Consider the following 19,942-nt stretch of genomic DNA (forward strand, 5'->3'; position numbering starts at 1 on the left):
AGATGCATAACTGCTGAATTTGAACCTTTTTTTCTTTTTCCTGTATAAGAATTAAAAAGCTAAATGTTGTGCTGAGGAATGGAGCTGGTCTCTGATGGTTACAACGTTACAACTGAGCTACTTGAATAATAACACTGAGTGAAACATCAATAGAACATAATGTGATCAAACTGACCAACGCTCACATTAACAGTAAGATGATATTTACAAAAACAAAACACTGGAATCATTAAATATTGTCTCTTTATCATCACAATGTGTTTGTTGGTGCTGAAGACATAATCTGACATGAATATAACAGACATGAGATTATGAGCCATGAGGACAGATTGTTGGACGACTTCACTCTCATGAAGACGCTGGAGGAGGAGGAGGAGGAGGAGGAGGAGGAGGAGGAGCTGTTCATTCAGCACCACTCCTCTCTCTCTCTCTCTCTCTCTCTCTCTCTCTCTCTCTGTGTCTCTCTCTCTATCTCTCTCCCTCTCTGTCTCTCTCTCTCTCTCTCTCTGTCTCTCTCTCTCTCTCTCTCTCTCTGTCTCTCTCTTCATGCCTTCACTGGATGTCTCTCGCCCACTTCCCTCCCTCTGTGTGTCTGCAGCTCTTTGTTTGTTTTCATGCTTCAGTTTCATTCTGATGAAATCTGAACTGAAACAAAACATCAACAGAAACTAACTGAGCAGGAGGAGTAAAGACGGCCGGCTGCACCGTGAGATTCATCAGGAGAACTCACAGCTCTGTTAAAACACAATATTTCATACAATTAACCAATTCAAAATTAAAGACTGACCATCTTATTTATTTATTCATTTATCTTTTCATAATTGCATTACAATGTTTCCTGTTTTTGATGTACTGATGTTGTCATGTGTACTTCAGCGCTGTGAAAAGCACCTTTAAATAAAATTAAAATTAAATTATCATTATTATTATTATTATTATCATTATTATTATTATTATTATTGTTGTTGTTGTTATTGTTATTGTTATTATTACTGTTATTATCAGTGATTTCACCCGGAAGAGAACATGAAATAAAACCTTGAACATGAGCGACAGACAGAAACTCCACTCAGATCTCAGGAAACACTGTGAAGCAGCTCAGACCATCATGGCTTCAGCTCAGGAGTCAAACCACAAACATCTTTAATGGACCTGCTGATTCTGGAATCATCACCAGTTACGGCAACATGCACCCAGACCACAGAACCGACCCGTTCAACAGAACCGACCCGTTCACAGCCTGACTGGCCTCACGTCTGACCAGAGGAAACACCTGAGTTAGTGGCAGAACCGGGTCCTGCGGTTCCGTCACATCAATATGTAGCTCAGTTCTGTGGTGGCAGAGCAGGAAACACGGACACAATCAACAGATCTCAGCTCAAACCACACGCCTGATGTGCCGCACAGCCTCAGAACCAGGACCGGGGGGTTCCTTCAGAGCAGGTCTGGGCTCAGGCTGCAGGCAGTGCGGGGGTGGAGGGGCGGGGGGCTGCGTGGGAATCCACAGATCTGGGTGAAGGAAAACCTCCAAGTGTGGTCGTGAGGAGGCCTGCGGTGTGAGCTGACCCGCTGCGTGTGGGAAGACTTACATAAGAAGCTGACGTTAATGAAGCTGATGGTAAATAAGTGATCAGCGTGTGTGTGTGTGTGTGTGTGTGTGTGTGTGTGTGTGTGTGTGTGTGTGTGTGTGTGTGTGTGTGTGGAGGACGAGGACTCCTACCTGAAACAGGCGCAGGATGTTGGCCACCATGATGGACACCGAGCTGGCCGACGCTCCGATGACTCCGACAACTTTCTCGGGCTTGACGAACACCGGCGGCTCCCCGTTGGTGCACCTCACGTCCGACGTGTCCTTCTGGATGAGCGCCTGGACGAAAGTCAGCGACTGCTCCAGCGCGTACGTGTCCCGGGAGCAGGTGTCCAGGACCCGGGCGCCCAGGGTGACGTTGGGCAGCAGCCATTCGTCGCCGTTGATCTGGTCCAGGGCGTACATCATCGCCTCCAGCCGGTGGATGCCGTTCTCCTTCTTGATGTCCCCGCACGGAATCCCCGGGACCCCCCTGGCGTGGACTGGGAAGAGCCCCCCCAGCGTCACGTCGCCCTCCACGCGAATCGAGTGCGGTGCGTAAATCTCCTGGGAGCCGGTCAGGTCCAGGAAGGCTTGAACCATCCACAACACCCGGAATGTAAAACCCGGTTTGAGCTGGGGCAGATGATCCGAGTGCCTGCCCATGGCTGGATCCTGGTCCTCCCCGCGGACAGTTCAATCAAAGCGGCTCCGCCACAGACCCGACTGGAGGATGTAGACCCGCTGGAGGCGCGGAGGCACTTTTCAGGAGAGTTTTCTGAATCCAGCAGCCGAGTTCATTCCTCAGCTCGACCCTGCAGAGAGACGCAGCCGCTCGCTCGGTCCTACAGCAGGTGTCGGCTCGTTAGACCGCTGTAATCCCGCAGGTAGAGCCTTCACACACACTCACACACACTCACACACACACAGACCAGCCGCGGACACACCAGCGCGTTATCCTGTCAGGTGTGCGCAGAGCCGCCGCGCACAGCCGCGCTCGCTTGTTGCTCGAGGATCCATTCCGAGATGTGAGAGGAGAAACAAAGACAGACCCGGAGCATCGCTCGGTGTTCACACTGCCGCGCTCCGCTCGCTCCTGCAGGCTACCCCGGTATTCCGCCTGTGGAGGTGTGAATGACCCAGCCCACACTCGGCTCTGATGTCATACTTGAAGAAAATCCTGCTGATAAATGTGGTCACACCTGCGGGTCGATATCAGACAGGTTGAATAGTTCCGTCCAGGTGAGAGGACAGAGAGCAGGAGGCGTCAGAGCGGCGCAGTGCACGAAATAACTCTGCTGAGAGCCGAACCGTCATCCCTCCCCCGACCCGGTCCGGTCCGGTCCGGTCCGCTGCAAGACGCCTGGATGCTGCTGCTGCTGCTGAGGAGGAGACGAAGAAGAAGCTGCAAAGTCCAGTTCGGTGTGTTCGGTGTCTCTGCTCAGACACACTGTGCTCTCTCTCTCTCTCTCTCTCTCTCTCTCTCTCTCTCTCTCTCTCTCTCTCTCTCTCTCTCTCTCTCTCACACACACACACACACACACACACACACAGACACACACACACACACACACACGGAGACACGCACTCACTCCACCCACGCGCGTTCCCGCCATCATCAGTCAGAGGTTCGCGCTGAGAAACATGTTGATGTGCAGAGTGACGCGTTCATCAGATCATCGTGTTGTTTCATGAGACAGAATCAAATTGTTCAACATTATTAACTTAAAGGAGCAGTCTGCAGGCAGGAGAGAGGGATCCTCAACACCATGTATACTGTGCTACTGAGTTTATATGTGGCGGACCCTGCCACCTCTCTCACTGTCCTCTGAGAACAGCCTGTATTAGAACCTCATTAATAATAAACTACGTAGTGCTCCTTTAAGTTTCCTCTGATGTCATGTTATATATTTAAGTTTATGGTCTGACAGTGAAATCTGCTGCCTCGTCATCACAGATGTGACATTAATGAGATGTGTGTCAGTCAATAAACTGTTTCTGTAAAACTAACACTTCATTAAAATCATCATCACGGAACACTGCTGTCTCTTTGTCTTGTGTCATTAAAGGTGCATTATGTAGATTTCGAAACGGACCTTAAAGGACAACACAATTTATGCTGTTTCACTTTGTTCACGTGTGGCGGACCCTGCCACCTGTCTGTTTACATTATTCTCACACACGAACATCAGCGACAGATGAGAGTAAGTGATGTCAACAGAACAAATAAAAACACAGAGCTGAGACAAAGAAGAGATCCACCGATGGTTGATTTCAGCTTTTATAGTGTCAATGACACATTTTCATTGGAGGAGGAGGCAAGTGAAGGAAGGGTTCATCCCCACAGTATTGGAATGCAGCCGTGGTCTCTCTGAGGCAGAGCCACGTCACATTCTGCTCAGGAGGGTGAAACCAGGTCCAGTCAGAGTCTGAATGACAGATTTGATTAATGACACATTAAAGATTTGGTGACAGAGAAAAGCTCACATTAAAAAGTGAAGAACAGACGACGTCTGAATTTAAAACAAGGCAGTGAAACGAGAGACGAGCCTGAACGCAGCGATCAGCTGAGAGGACGGGACGTGTGATGTACAGAGGCGATTTACACCGGAGACACCGGAGACATGTCCTGACACATGGAAGCATTATAAGATCAAATGTAGTAAAAAGAGGTAATACCAATAAATGACATTATCCACCATTCTGCTTTTTCTTCACCGTAATCATCTACTCACGGCCTCCTCATCAGATCCTGAGGGACGTCTGGAAATGTTTCCTCATCAGATGCTGCAGCTGGACAGGAAGTGACGCCTTCTGCTCTGTGCTGCGTTACGCTCCTGTGAATATACTGTGATATAATTTACACCTGTAAAGAATTTGAATTACATCATCTGAGAAGAGTACCAGCCCGCTTCATTAAAACAGAACCTGACTCGAGATTTACAGTGACATTAGCTGAGACCTCATGTCCCCACGCACAGGACAGAAATATGATCAAGTTATATCACATATATCTGGATATTAGAAGATGAAGACGACGACAATGATGCAGAAGAAGAAGAAGATGAAGAAGAAGAAGACAAAGAAGAAGAAGAAGAAGAAGAAGAAGAAGAAGAAGAAGAAGAAGAAGAAGAAGATGAAGAAGAAGAAGATGAGGGGTATCTCTAATAAAGAACGACTATGAGAATATCAGAAAAAAGACAGAATAGAAAAATGAAGGAAAGGAAAAAGAAGAAGACATAACTTGGGTCGGTACCTCCTGCAGGCCCGTTGGGAGGACGCTGCTGTCGGAGGTCACAGCCCGTCACCCACCCTCACCAGCTGCAGACCCACCGGGCCGAGACGCCTCAGGTTGTTGGTTTCTCTCTTTTTGTTTGTTTCGGTCTGGTTTGCAGATTGTCAGTCAGGATTCTGATGAACAGCAACAATAATGACAGTTTTCTAATTATTCAAAATGTGAATTTAATTGGTTTGGATTTATTATTTTTTCCTCGCAGGGCTGAAATGTGATGACTGGATCTGCTCAGTGTTCACAGGTCTGAAATAATAATGTTTCCAATGCTTCTGATTCCTGCTGACGTGGTTCTGATCCATTTGTCTTCGCCACTGTTACACGTCGTGTACCAGGACCGACCTCAGGAGAGGAGAGGACATCTGGAGGAGGCAGACAGATCTGTGGTACAGCTGACAGCGCGAAGAACCTTTCTGGGAGGCAGGCGTGTGGGACTAGTTGATGTCTGTGGTTAAATCTGAGTCCAGCTGAGGCGAAACGTGACGCCTCACTTCATGTCGCCTCCTCTGTGTCACTGGCACCAGCATCGAAACGCGCAGCTGCAGAGATGTAAGAACGACCTTCACCAAATGAAAAATGAGCTTCCATAACATCACAACAACAGGACAGGCCCCGTTTCATTGGTCTTCTTCAGGCATCTGGCTGATGGTTTCACCCACAGTCACTTACAGAATCACTGAGCCCAGCAGCTGATGAACGATCCGTACTTGTTTCTGTCGAACCTCACCCCAAATGTTTCTTATTCCATTTCACAGGAAAATGCTTGAAGTGCAGATTTGTTAACACATTAATCTGCAGCTGAATTGTGATATTGGATTCCACTCAGAGGAGAGCTGTGAGCTGCCCCGGGTCAGAACCAGAACCAGAACCGTCAGGTCACACGTTTGATACCCACGAGTCCATCACGTTCCACCTGCACGCTCGCTGCAGCCTGCAGCCTGCAGACCTGCAGCCTGCAGCCTGCAGCCTGCAGACCTGCAGTACCGCTTCTGTCCAGACGGAGGCACAGAACACAGTGTGACATCATGATGATGTCATGAAGTGATGCACAGGGTCATCGTCCCGTCACGAGAAGAAGAGTTCAAAGTATACTTTATATTATCCTTAAACAAGTGTTAATTAACATGTAATAAGTAATTCTATGATGCTCATTAACATTTTTATACTGTTTTTTATTTAAAAACAAACATGTATGAGAGTGCATGAGTGGAGATTATATTAATATAGACAGTAATAAAAGTCTGATGAGTTTCATATTATTTATCATCACAAACATTTCAGTTTGACTAATTCACCTGTTTCATTAAACCTTTGCTATGTTTTTTCTTATGTCTTTATAACGATCAATACAAGCAGCTAGTTGCTACAGCGAAGACAACAGTGAGCAGCAGTTAGCGGTTTAGCTGCTCTCTATCTGCTGCGTGTGTCATCATCAGGTCCATGTCTCCACGCAGCCGGCGCTCTGGTACCTGCAGAACTGATGACAGTCCGATCCAACAACAGAACGTAAGCTTCTTCTTCTCCTCACGAGCGTGTTAGCATGTTGTCGTTAGTGTTTTAATCATGTGTGTTATTAATAGCATTATTGAGGAGGCCATGATTCTTCATTCCCTCTCCTCATTCTGCAGACCGTCAGTGTTTCCCTGTGTGAATATCACCTTTAGTCCCTGAAGGCAGCTGAGTGTAAGCGTAATAAATGACTGCACGAGATCTCTCTGTGTTTATATTTCTCACTACTTAGTCTCTAACTGCTCGCTGAAGTCATTCCTCATGATTTCACTGCCAGAACAAAATAAAGGTAATTACATTTTAACTTGCGCTAACTGTGAGAACACCATCCATTCTGCTCAGAGGCCGACTCCTGCGCAGCATACTGGCATTTTTCTTTTCTTTTTTTATCAATGAAAGGTCACAGAAGCTTTGGGAGCCGGTGGCTTCTCACTGAGTACACTAATTTAATGCATAACTTAGGTCTGAATAAGGAGCCCTCAAAACGTGATTAGGTGGCTGTTGCTTGATCAGCTGGCTGACATTTCCAAGTGTAAAATGAAAAATAACCTTAATTAATCACCAGCACACGTCCGGAGGTAGACGCGGCGCTCTTGGCAGACCTCGGATGTAATCAGATGGCAGGAGGAGCGACTGTAGTGCTGCGTTGGAGCGCAGCCACGAGCTGCTGCTTATCTTATCTTCCCGGGGCAAACGCTCCTCATACAATACAGTTCTAATCTCTGTGGTTAGGCCTTGTTTCAGTTCATGAACCGCTCACAGCCTGCGATGGTGCTTTATGGGGGTTCTCCTCAGAGGTGGAGGAAAACTGAAGTCAATCCGACCTTAATTACAACAAACAAAGTGTGTGTGTGTGTGTGTGTGTGTGTGTGTGTGTGTGTGTGTTTCAGCCATATGTTGAAACAGATGGAACACAAGACGTACTCAGATCCATTTTACGTTAAAGTATCATCGGCTTCACATTGTTTAAGTATCAGTCTGAAGTTACTGGAGCTGTGACAACACACACCGTCTCTGTGTTGGGGACTGGAATGGTAGAAAGTAGTAAAAGTAGTCTTTGAATTTTACTTGAGTAGAATTCTTCAGTAACTGTAGTTACTTTCTACATTTCTGACATTAACAGGAAATGTTTCTGCTGTTCAGTGTAACAACCAGAACACATTGACGCTCCTTTTAAGGAGATGTAATTGTGTATTTGTCGTACAACACACAGTTACATAACACACAGTTACATAACAAGAGGAAGGTTGTGAAGTCGCTCCTGCTACACAAACAGAACATATGAACCATTCACATAAACACATCTGTGCTGACTTTATGAATGTAAAAAGTAGAAACCAGATGGTGAAGATGATGTGTTCAGGGTCATCACGTCAGCACCGAGCATCAGTGTTACAAACACAGAGTCCACCTGGCCTCGTCCAGCTGTAGTCCTGCTCTCTGTGGGTCAGAACCCGGTCCGCCCATCAAGCTGTGGTGGAGTCAGGTCCCTGTGAAGATGTGCCAACAACAGTCTCTGAGTTCCTGCTGTCTGTCCAGCCTGAGTCACATTCGTACATTTCATGTTCCTGTGGGCGGCTGTTAGCCAGGAGCCTTAAACCGGGCCGGATCAGCAGCTCGTATCCCGGCTCTCTTCCTCCCTGAGGCGGTCCGGCTGGAGTCAAAGATGCTGTGGGCAGCGATCACCTCAAAGTCTGCTCCTCTTCATCCAAAACACACGTTTTCTTCTCCTGCACTGAAGAATGTAGTCACGGATGTTTTATGTATTTATAGTGAAATGACAAACATGCAGCTTCACAGTTCTATGTGCTGAGGCTCTGGTCCGTGTTAGGGTTCGGAAAGGATCAATTCTGTTCACAAACACGGCATTTTGAAAACATCCAGTAGAGTTTCTTCCTCGGACGGCGGTCACCGGATTGACATCCTTCCAGCTCAAAGTCTGGATTAAGACTGGAGTAAATGGTTTGCAGGTCTGAAGTGACAGCCGGTCCCAGGTTGACTGCTGAGAGCATTAGGTAATGTGCTGTATCAGGAGGACTAATATGTATTCATAGTTTCATTGTTTGGTTAGGACCGCATGTTTCTAAATCCTCTCAGCCTCAGGGACGCTCTCTCTTCAGGAGCGTCGGTGTGCAGTTAGCAGCAGTCCGGCAGTGAGTGCCGACATCATCAGCGTTGTCACGGTTGGTTAGCGCTGTAGATTAAATATACATACAGATGTAGCTGATTCCTTTTTACTGCATGCTTGCTTTACTGCGGCTCGTGTTTTATGCCTCAGGGAACAACCAGGAGAAAAACTCAGAGCTGCACGTAGCAGCTGTTGCTCGCTGTCGTCTGCTGAACTTTTATTCGACAGTTTTGTTTTTGCTTCACGTTAATGTGATTCTGCTCTGCATGACCAGGAAACACTGTTCAGCTTCACAGCAGGTATTGACCTGGTGGAGAAATGCACATTAACGGCTTCGTCTTCTGAGGAGACTCAGCAGTTTTCAGATGAGTTTGTCAGTCTTACACAAAGGCATCACAGTTTGCTCATCGGTCCAGCTGAGTCAGCTGTACGGTGGCAGAGATCAGGCCTGAACATCCTCACAGACATTTATCAGTTTCTAAACCTGAACATCAGCAGGATCACTGCCGCCATGTTAGAGGCTCTGTGAGGATTCACATGAGCTACACATCAACATCATCACATGCTCACAATGAAGGCTAGCATGTAGATGTTCAGCAGGTACCATCTTAACCACACTTGCTATGCTAGCATGCTAACGTGTAAACACAAAGTCCCGCTGAGGCAGATGGTGAACATGTTTAGTTCTGCAGGATTCACAGATCAAGATTTTCAGATCAAAGTAAACAACTACAGAAATTCATAGATCACAAAGGTCATTTACTGGAGCTGGAAACAGAAACAGGCGGACACACCACATCGCTGAAGGCTGCTAGGAAGTCCAACAATGAGAAATCCAGTGACCGAGGTGAACCAGGAACAAACAGGAACACAAACATAAACGCAGGAAAAGGGAACTGAAGAAAATACAGATGAACTGACGAGTGAGGAAATAGACCTGGACTAAAAACACAGAGACTGATTAACACATGAAACACTGGCAGGAAAACGACAGGAAGAAAAACTAAGACAGGAAGTGTCACATGACGAAGAAACCTTCAAAATAAACAGAGAAGAACAAAACTGAAATATAAAACCACAACAAAATGTGTCTGACACACAAAATGTGTGTATGTTGGTTTGTTGTTGGCAACACAAGAAGGCAGCAGATCACCAGTGTGAAGATTTAACTTCTGGGGATCATGAATGTTTGGACTAGTTGGTGTTCTGGTCCATCCAGCAGACACTGAGAGGAATCAGTGCAGAGCAGAACAGTGTGGCGCTCTGTTGGAGTCAAAGGATCATCAGCTTCATTAGGGTTCATCCTCCAGGGACCCCGAATGTTATTAACACATTTTATGGTAATTTAACCAACAAGTGTCAAGATGTTTCTCTCTTAACCTCAAATATCAGCCGCCCAGTCCTGCAGCTCGACAGTGTTCCCGTGTGCAGTTCGATGTCTGGCTGTATTTCAGTGTTTCCATGCGTCCCATCGTCTTCATGACCGGAGACGGATTCTGTCCTCCGGATCAGTCACCTAACATTTACTCCTGATTTAAATTAATTGACGCTGTCGGGCTTTTGACTCACCAGGCAAACTTCCAGAGCCAGACAGGCTGACTGATCAAACACTTCCTGTCACCTCACATCACCCCCTGTCTGCAGCTGAAAGTTGCTCTTGAACGCTCTTGATCACAAAGACAACGTGATGGCGAGCTGACGGCGACTCGCTCAGTTATTCTGTGTTTGTGGTGCGGAAGAGATGCTGGGAGGACTCGGTCGTTTTCACACCACGTGCTTCTGTTGTGCTGCTCGACAGCCGAACAGAATATCAGTACTGCATATTCCTGGTTAGTGGTTGAAGACTGCGACGTGTACTGTCTGCACCTGTTACTGATATCTGATCGATCAGATCTATCAATCTGATCTACGGGACATGATCAGAGTGATAATAATACCTGGATGTGAGAGCAGCGGGTCACTGCTGCTGCTCCAGATTTAACTTCTTCACGTACAGTTAACTTGTTTCATCACAGGATTCATGATAATAATGTTCTGATCCACAACATCTGATTTCAGTTTGGGATTTTCTCTGGATCCTTTGAACAGTTACTGAATGAAACTAGGTGAGACGTTCTCCTCTGAAGCCTGACGACGAGGCTCGACTGGTTCATATAAAGACTGATCGTGTTTCTGCTTCATCAGTGACCACAGGGAAGAGGACGTGGTTCAGCTGCAGATTAACACACCTGTTCTGGTCGTCACGATCACAGATGGAGATGGTCTGAGCTTGTTGGCTGTACTAACACCACCCACCTCTCCTCTCGTCACTGATCATTGTGTAATGTGACTGTGATGTAACATGTTTGGTACAAACTTCAGCCTCAGACGTATCTGTGGTTTACAGAAACGTTGCATCCTGGACACTGAGCCTCTTTTCTTCTTCTTCTTCTCGCTGTCAGGACGCTCACAGTGGAAATATTTCAGATGAACAGTTTCGTCCTTGCAGAAACTCCAACCGGCAAACAGCTCGAGAGTAACTCTAACAAATGTGTCGGGACGGGTGGTGAAGGAGAGGGGAAGGTTCTGCTTACCTGATGAACTCACTCTGAAGACTTCTCATGGTGTGACGTCTGAAATATCACATCAGAGGAGGACATGGATCGGTTGTCACGGTTCAAGCTGCTGTTAACGGCATCGATCAGGTGGAGGAGATTCTTCTGTCTGCTCAGCAGCCACACAAAGAGTGTGTGAGCAGATTATATGCACACAAGCTGAAAGACACACACTTATCACCCAATGAACACCTTCCACACCTGTGAGCCTGCTGCTGTGGAAACACTTGACCATGAACTACTCAGACGTCTCGAACCCTCCAGAATGACAAAACAAGGTGTTACAACCTTAAACAGTGTCACTAACTCTGTTACTTTTATCTGCTTCACATCATTTCTTACTTTTGCTGCTGTCATATGTTGTTATGTTAATGTTCGTTTCTGTTCATTAAGGCTGCTGACAGAGTCGTCTGGATGAAGACGAACAGAGATGTCGATGCTTTGTTTCGACGTGTTGCATGGAGTAATATAACAAACGTGAAAAATACAAGAGAGATGTGGAAACCTGAGAGTGGTCGGAGGACTCTCAGGTGAGGGTGGAGGCACTGGACAGAACAGCAGCTGCTGTGGTGTCGCGTCAGCAGAAGAACCTCTGAAGAAGCACGTTCGGGTCGAGAGCTGCTGCTGTGGAGGACGAGACCAAAGCTGTTCACTCTTCTCCTCCGTCCTCTCATTCAGCTTCAGTTTGATCAAATATTCATCGTGTTGTTCAAATGAACTTCACAAGGTCGCAGCGGGCTCACGTACAGAAGACCTACAGAACAAACTGACATGAAAATGATTGTGACATTTGTTAGGAAAGTTGTTTAATTCCATCAGGGACAGTTAGGAATGACTGGAAGTACTCAGCTGATTAAAACAAAGAAAGAAAGAAAGAAACATAGTCTTTTTCAAACTAAACTTCATGAGTTTATATTTAAGCTCACACTGACCAGTAATGATCTACAGGTGGTGTCAGCACACAGCAGAGAAGAGAAGAAGAAGAAGAGTGCTGCAGCTTCTGTGTTAATGTTTAATGAGGAAGGAAATCAATGTGCTCGTTAAAACTCACAGATTCACACAGCGAGCCGCGGTCACAAACACAGAGTGAGAAACCTCCAACACCTGAGACAGAGAGGGCAGGACGGCTCAAACATGAAGGTAGATTGTTGCCTGACGACTACAGAGCAGGGAACTCACCGTCAGCGATGATGAGGAAGAGGAGGACGGCTGTGAGGAGGAAGGTGATGATGGAGAAACAACCTGAGAGTCGCTCAAATGATCTGAAACTGGAAAATGAAACATTTGTTTTTATGTTCATATTAAATTTGGGGGCTTTTTTGCGATTATGTTGATTTTCTGGACTTTTGTTCCACATCATCAGGATTGAATGAGTTTCTTTTACGCTGCTGAAATTATAGCAGCCATATAATTATTCATTTGATGGATGTTGATGGAAGCAAATGTGGTGTTTATAATACAACACATATTGATCAGAGCTCCATCAGAAACTTCCTCTCAGGAGCTGATGGGTTCAGCAGCTACATCTTTACAGAACATTATTATTTGTGTTTCTTTGTGGTTTTCTCGTGACAGGAGATGTGATGGGAGCGAGGCTCAGATAACTGAGGAGACAAGAAGACAGGTGGGTTTGATGGGAAGTCGGATCATCTGCAGCCTGAACAGGTATGATGATCCTCACCAGAATGTTTCCTAACAGAGAGTTGGAACGTAACCGGAGCCCAGTCACAGTGTTGTGATGAGATGAATAGAAAGTTCAACCAAACATTAAAGAATCGTCTTTTCTGTAAACCTCTTCTACCGACTGCACCGTCTACTTTACATGTTTCCTGCTTCTCAGAGACGTGAAGTAATGAAGACAGTCCGTGTCCACCGGGACGCCTCCCTCCACTTCCTTATACGCATGTTTTCATGTATTGATTATTTCATAATGTGGATAAATATTTGACAGCGGTACAACCTGTCAGTGTCGGTTGCTGCAGCATCGTCCTGAATAATTCAGCCGTGCAGCGACAACATGAAACTGCCGGCTCTGCTGACGTGTTTGTGCGTGATGTTGGCGGTCAGGACGGAGCAGAGGAAACAACAACCACCAGCAATTAAAGCTTCATTTATTCATGAGCTGAGTGCAGACCGGCAGCTGAAGGATGCAGGTGATCAGTGCGGTTCACAGGGTCCCTGTTGGAGAACAAAGATCAGAACCAGCAGTTTCCTCTCAGAGTCCTGCGATGTAACACACTGTGATACCATCAGGGCGGCCATGTTGCTGCTGGAGGCTAATTTACAGGACTTTCAGGGTGATTGACAGGTAGAATATGATTCTGTGAGTTTGCGTCAGTAATGATGTGAAGTGATGAGTGCAGTCAATGAGACTGGAGGCGTCTCTGTTCTGTTTTCTCTCAGGTGGAGGTGGAAACGTTCAGATAACGTTGATATAAAGTTACTGATAAATTAACGGGGCGTTAAAAGTTCCATCAGAATGAATGTAGTGACACTGATGTGTTGTAATCTGTCATGGCAGCATAAATAAGAGAAGGAACAGATAAGAGGACGAGGCGACATCATGTTTACTGAAGGGAATTAAAGACATTTGAATAAAAGTATAAAATATTTTGGTTCCCAACAGAAGAAGTAAATATCATCAGACACAATGGAAATGTGTTTTGATCGTATTTGTCTTCGTCTGAAGCGAAACAGTTTCAAACATCACATAAACTGACATCTTAAACTGTCGCCTTTCACAGATCTTTCCCTGAAGGCCACAATTAGTTTCTCTCTGTCGCTGCTCATCAAACACATTTTCATGGCTGCACACACACACACACACACACACACACACACACACACACACACACACACACACACACACACACACACACACACACACACAGTATAGAGTAATAATATCAGAAGTGTGAAGTGAGTCAGTGAATTCGCTCTGGCTGATATTTTAACTACATCAGTTTGAAAACACTTCACGTCCACTCGACTTTTGGATGCTGCACTTTGACATTTAATAAGTATGTGACATGATTGTGTGTGTGAAGTGAAGGATCCACGCTGATGATGGATGTCACTGCTGCACTGTTCTTCATGAAGGTCTCAACAGATGTAGAACACATTTTAATCTGCGCCGTATTCAAAGGTGGATTTTTCCAAGAGACTGATTTCAACCTTATCAGTGCAGAGCGATGATATTTGACTCCTCCTCTGGTGTGAAGGCCAAGAGCTCTTTCATACTGACAAAAGGCTAAATCACAGGCGTCCACACTGTGAGTCCTCCTCCTGCAGGGAGTGTTCAGGTAACTCCAGGCTGATCTGCTGCAGAGGAGTTACCAGGTTTACAGTACAGCTTTAAAAGGCTGTAAATCATTTGTGTGGGTCGAGTGATGTTTCATAAAAATTAACTGCCTAAAGTTGTTGGGTCACACATCAACACCTTCAATTACAAACTGAACCAGAAGGAACATTTTACCCTCTGAATGTTTCCACACGTGTGGCTGCATGAAGGCCGGACGGTTGGTCAGTCCACCATTTTGGTTCAGACTGAAATCTATAAACTTTCATTTGGATCGATTGCCGTGACATTTTGGAGCGATGTGCATGGTTCCAGAGGATAAACCCTCAGGCTGACATTCAGTATATGTATTTACCTTCACTGACATGTCGAAGCGGTCGCTTATCGAAAGACCTTGATAACCTTTCAGACGGTCATGTTCCCCTCAGGATGAACCGTGTGAGCTGAAGAGATCCTCTGACTTGTGTCCGACTCTCACACTCTGCAAACAGAACTGGACCTGAAGGCAGACAGAAGAAAAGAGTGAGATGATTTCAGTTACACAACACTCGTCCTCTGCGCCCGTCACATCGCCCCCTGCTGGCAGTGACATGCTGTCCTGTAGTGGATCATCTGGGCCATGACGTGTTTCATCTCTGAGCTCATGGCTGACTCTTCGCTCTGTTTGTTGTCCATGTTCATCTTTGGAAGACAATTTAGATATTTCTCATAATTCAGACTGAATCAGTGGATCAGCATCCAGATCAACCAGCGGAGGAAGCTTTGGGTCTCTAAGTGTTGATGCTCTGACAGACGTCTTCTTCTCAAATGTACAACAGGAAAAGCAATAAATATAAAAGCTACAGAGCAGCAGGAAGGATTTCATGTCCGTCACTGCCTGAATGTGTGTCTGACAGTGAATATGTGTCATTTTCTCCCACATCAACAGACTCCCAGCTCTTTTCTCCAAGACGCACTTATCTCTGGGTGTATGTGTCCCGCTGTCAAGATTATTCAAATGCAGCTCTGTTCGAGGAGGGGACGGGGGGAATATCAGGTGCCAATTACTGCCGTTCTCCGTCTTTCTGCACATAATTATACACAGATTATTCAACCTCCCGAGTCTGAATGAAAACCCACCGCAGCCTCTAACCAATCTTCTGCTGGAGAGGGAGAAAGTTTGCAAGGGCTGTCAGAGTTATTCAATTTATTTCAGTTAAAGCGGAACAACAAAAAAAAGAGTTGTATACACAGAACAGACTGACTGAACACTGAAGAGTAAAGGTGAGGAGGGCAGCGGGATGATAGGACTCTATAATTACTGTTATGGAGTCTTTCCTGAGGGCTGAAACCTGCGTCGCTACACTTTATACGGCTGCAGCAGAATGAGACCATGAGCTCACTGTATATTTCTACGTTTACAAGTTTACAACTCCATGCTGATATAAAGTCAGTGACGTGTGGTCGTCCACAGAACAGTTCTGGAGCTTCACAGTAAAACAGAGTTGCAGCGTTCTGCTGAACATCAGAAGAAGCTGAGACTTGATTTAAAACCGAGAAACAGTCAGAAATGAGTTTCCAGGAGACCCGAGATCACAAACTGATCTGAAAAGATGTGTTTTAGTTGAAATCTTCACCGTAGCTGCTAGGCTAACAGTGTTAGCATGCAGCCCGTCTGAAGTGGGAGTCTTGAGGGTGTAAATAGACTCTCTGAGACGGGAAGATAAACTTAGACTGGACTTCAGCACGCAGCTCAGGTTTCTTTGACGACGCTCTTTATTCTTTCGGGGTGAACGTGATGTCGGCTGCACCTTCATGTTGAACATCAGGTGAACTCTGTCCATCAGCTGTGACTGAGTGTGAACGCAGAGCATCAGTGTTGTAAACACAGAGTCCAGCTCTCCTGGTCCAGCTGCAGTCCTGCTCCCGGCTCAGAACACGGTCCAGCTTCATGTGGAGTGGACGAGTCTCTGTGGACGCGACAGTCTCTGATTCCCTGTTGTTCGTCCAGCCTCAGTCCCATTTGTGTGTTTAATGCTCCTGCGACCAGACATTAGCCAGGAGCAGCCTTAAATCCAAGATGGATTAACACAGCTGTTATCCGGACTCTGTTCCTCCCCGGGACGCTCCGGCTGCTCCGGTCGGCTGGTCGAAGGATGCTCTGGGCAGCGATCGTCTCTAAATCTGCTGCGCTTAATCCAAATTCTGCACTTTCTTCTCCACTGATGATGAGCAACAAAACAAAGAAGCAATAACAGTTAAAAAACTAAACTGTAGTGAAATCTGAAGGAGCTAAAGGTCGCTGCATAGCCTTGTGCTCTGTGTGGATCTTTGTGTGATGAGTCTGAATCTGTTGCTTCTGTCTGCCGTCTCTCTGGTTCCCCGTCACTGAATAAGGCCCATTAAAAGAAGCAGGGTTATAAAAACAATACGCCCAAGATGCTTTAATTTTCTGGCACTTTCTTCCCACACAAGACTCGCCGGTAAAGTAATTTTGCTGCCAGTTTGAGTTTTTCTCCGCCGACTGTGTAATTTAGAAAAATAGCAGAAAAGTGTGTGTGAGCAGCAGGAGAGGAGATGAATGCAGCCCGATGTGTGTAGAATCACTAAATACCACTTCATACCTGAAAAAGGTCTTTCAGCGAGGAATGCGTCCATCGATGACTGTGATGTTAACAAAAGGCCGTCGGTCTCCGTCTGCTCCCGGTGATCTGAGCATGTGTTGTTGTGATGAACTCAGTGAACACATTTGTCATTTTGGACGATTCAGTTGTCGTCTGGTGTCGCTGCTTTCACTTCCTGCAGCCACACTTTGTTTTTCTAAACCTAAAGCGAACTGTGTGTGACTCAGGTCCGGTACGTGTGGATGTCTGTTGTTTGGTCAAACTAAACTGAAAATACTGATTAAAGCTGCTTTCAACCATGATTTCTTTATGCTCTCTTTCTGTGGTCCGAGCTCCTTTTATCAGTCCACAGTGAGGCGGTGCTGCAGACGCTCCGGTCCAATCTCAGCTCTGCCCAGAGCGCTGAACCTGAACAGACTTTAACTGGAGTCACCTGCATGCTCGGCGTAAATGTCTGAGGGGAAGAGAAGGAGTAAAGGTTGAACGCTGTGTGAGGAATGGGACAGCACTTTGTGACATCGATAATACCCGAGGCAGAGGCTGTTCTGAGGCCAGTAAAGAGAGGCTCATATTTCATAAGGAGCTCGGTGTAATTGGAGCGTTTCAATCCCAGTTTACATGAAAGGTGGAGACACTGTGGCGTGATGTAAAGTTAACACTGATCTCATTGTGCATGTTGCTGGGATACAGAACATACATGTGAAGATGCTCTCACCACCTGCCTCTGTCTTTATGTATTTATGATTGTATTTATTAATTTAAAGGACGTCTCTGAGCTCCTCCTGTCCGTCCTCCACACGCCTGCACATGACATGTTGGCTCGTCTGTCAGGCGCAGCAGCAGCACGGACCTCGGCGGTCCGGAGCACTCTGACATGTTCGGCCCAACATCTGATGAGACTCAGCTCTCAGTCATGACGACCTCCTGTGTGAAGACATTTTGTCTCAGAAAGAAAAAAAAAAGATTTGATACTTGATTTAATAACCAAGATTAAATTACAGTCAGTACGGTCAGTTTGTTCAGCCTGTTGCTTCATTCATCAGCAGATTTAAAGATGAGTCAGTTTTGCATCACAACAACACAAACAGGGATGCTGATGTGAACATGTCCTCTGAGTCCTCACAGCTGCAGTGACGAGCAGCATTGAAAATAAGAGAGGCTTTTCTTCCCTTTCCTTTGTGGCTGACCTGCAGTCTGTGATTGTCTGCTGGCAGCTCTGCAGCGAGTCGCAGTATCACGCTGGTGTTGTTGTTGTCGTCAGATCCTCTCCTCCTCTCTTGTGGGGACATTTGTCTGCCGAGCAGCAGAGACAAGTGTTTGTTCTTTCTAACCTGAGAACGCCGCGGCGATCGTCTGGACTTCAGTCCGCTCGACGCCAAATGTTACTGATGTCAGCTGCTGCAGAACGTCTGCAGCTCACAGACGTGACAGATGTTACAGCAGGGACACTCACTGATAATAACAGTGATCTCCATTCACTGACAGTTCATTCTGAACCACCTCAGGTCTACATCACATCACAAGACCTCCGAGCAACAAATGTGTATGTATGAGATACATAAAGACAAAAGAACCAGCAGGACGGAGCTCCGTCACACGAGCTGAATAAATAATCAGAGCAGATTGCAGCAGTTACAACTGATCATTATCTTTGCTTTAATTTGACACAACTACAATTTCTGGTAAATGTTCTGTAAGATTTGTGATGCAGCAGTTCAATCAATAGTCCATGAAAACTACATTTTCCAATAATACAAGCCTGATATCGATCGTCCTGCACAAACCTGAGCGGTCTGAGGTTGTTGTTGAGTTCCCTCCTGAGATGTGTGCTGGAGGTGACGGGTCAGAGAGAAGGATTCCTGTTAATCCCTCACAGAAAACTCGGTTTAATATTAGTCTGGTTTAAATGTCACAGTGTGACGTCCCAGAAGCTTCAATCTTCACCTGCAAGAAGAAAACAACAGATCAATATGAGCCACAGCAGGATGAAGACTCTCCACACATGAACACAAAGTCCAGACAGAGCTGAAGAGGAAGAAACAGCTGATTATTATTATACATTGATTCTTTATATTAGAAATGTTATATTTGTGTGAAATTTAAGGTAAGTTCAATAAATCATCAGAAGATTAAAACAATATTTCCATGAGTATTGTCATGAATCATTTAGTGTGATACTGAAAGTCACCACACCGACCTGCTCCACCAGCAGCCTCCACCCTGCAGCACCTGCTGCTCTGATGCCAGCTGCCTGGCTCCACCTCTCAGGACCAGCCACCGGACCCGGGCGACAGAACCTCCTCCAGCTCTCTCCCCTCTGAACACATCTGAGAGGAAGTTCAGACCTGGAATTAACTCGTGTATCCAGTGACTGCAGACAGCTCCAATAAACCCGTCCATCACTGAGACAAACAGACTCCATGTTTCTACTCAAAGACAGAAGTTCATGTAGAATATTTGCTGAATTAACACGAAGGTCCAAATAATGCAGAATGAGTCAGAGACAGAGTTTCACAGAGTTTATAAAGTGTCTCCAACTCAACAACTCACTAAACTGACACATTTGTTAAGGGAGTCTGGTGCTGCTGTGTTTCCGGTTCAGTGGTTGGATCAGCTGACACAGATTCTTCTTCACAGAGGACATCAGCTCGTGTGCACACACTGCTGTAAGAATGTGGTCCCATGTGGCCCAGACCGGCTCTGGATGTGGTCCGCGGGCTCTGACCCTGAAACAGGCTCAATAAATAAAATGTATTGTGATTAATTCTATAACAGTTATAATTATTATTACCTCCATTCTCCAGCCGCTCTCTGAAGCGTAACATGCAATCTGAAAAATAATCACATTCTTGCGAGGCGTTTGCGTTCGTGGCCTCGGTGAGATCTCGCTGCGGCGCCGTTGATTACAGCCGCTCTCAGAAAGTCAACAAAGAGGCAGCGAGGAGCCGCTC

General features: G+C 46.1%; 1 protein-coding gene across 4 annotated transcripts in view; it reads right to left on the bottom strand.

Moving 5' to 3' along the window:
- The window catches only part of LOC119020742 (metabotropic glutamate receptor 7), a 187,139-nt gene extending 184,074 nt beyond the window's left edge, over positions 1-3,065 (bottom strand). For 2 of the 4 annotated variants that reach the window (XM_037100314.1, XM_037100315.1), the window contains exon 1: positions 1,721-3,064. In XM_037100314.1, the coding sequence (XP_036956209.1) occupies positions 1,721-2,233 (513 nt within the window). In that variant the 5' untranslated portion in view covers positions 2,234-3,064. Of the gene's footprint in view, positions 1-1,720 lie in introns of all 4 variants that reach the window. The other 2 variants (XM_037100313.1, XM_037100316.1) reach the window with 2 other exon arrangements.
- Positions 3,066-19,942: the final 16,877 nt, after the last annotated feature.

The sequence above is a fragment of the Acanthopagrus latus genome, chromosome 6 (assembly GCF_904848185.1).
Source record: "Acanthopagrus latus isolate v.2019 chromosome 6, fAcaLat1.1, whole genome shotgun sequence".
Lineage (NCBI taxonomy): Eukaryota > Metazoa > Chordata > Actinopteri > Spariformes > Sparidae > Acanthopagrus > Acanthopagrus latus.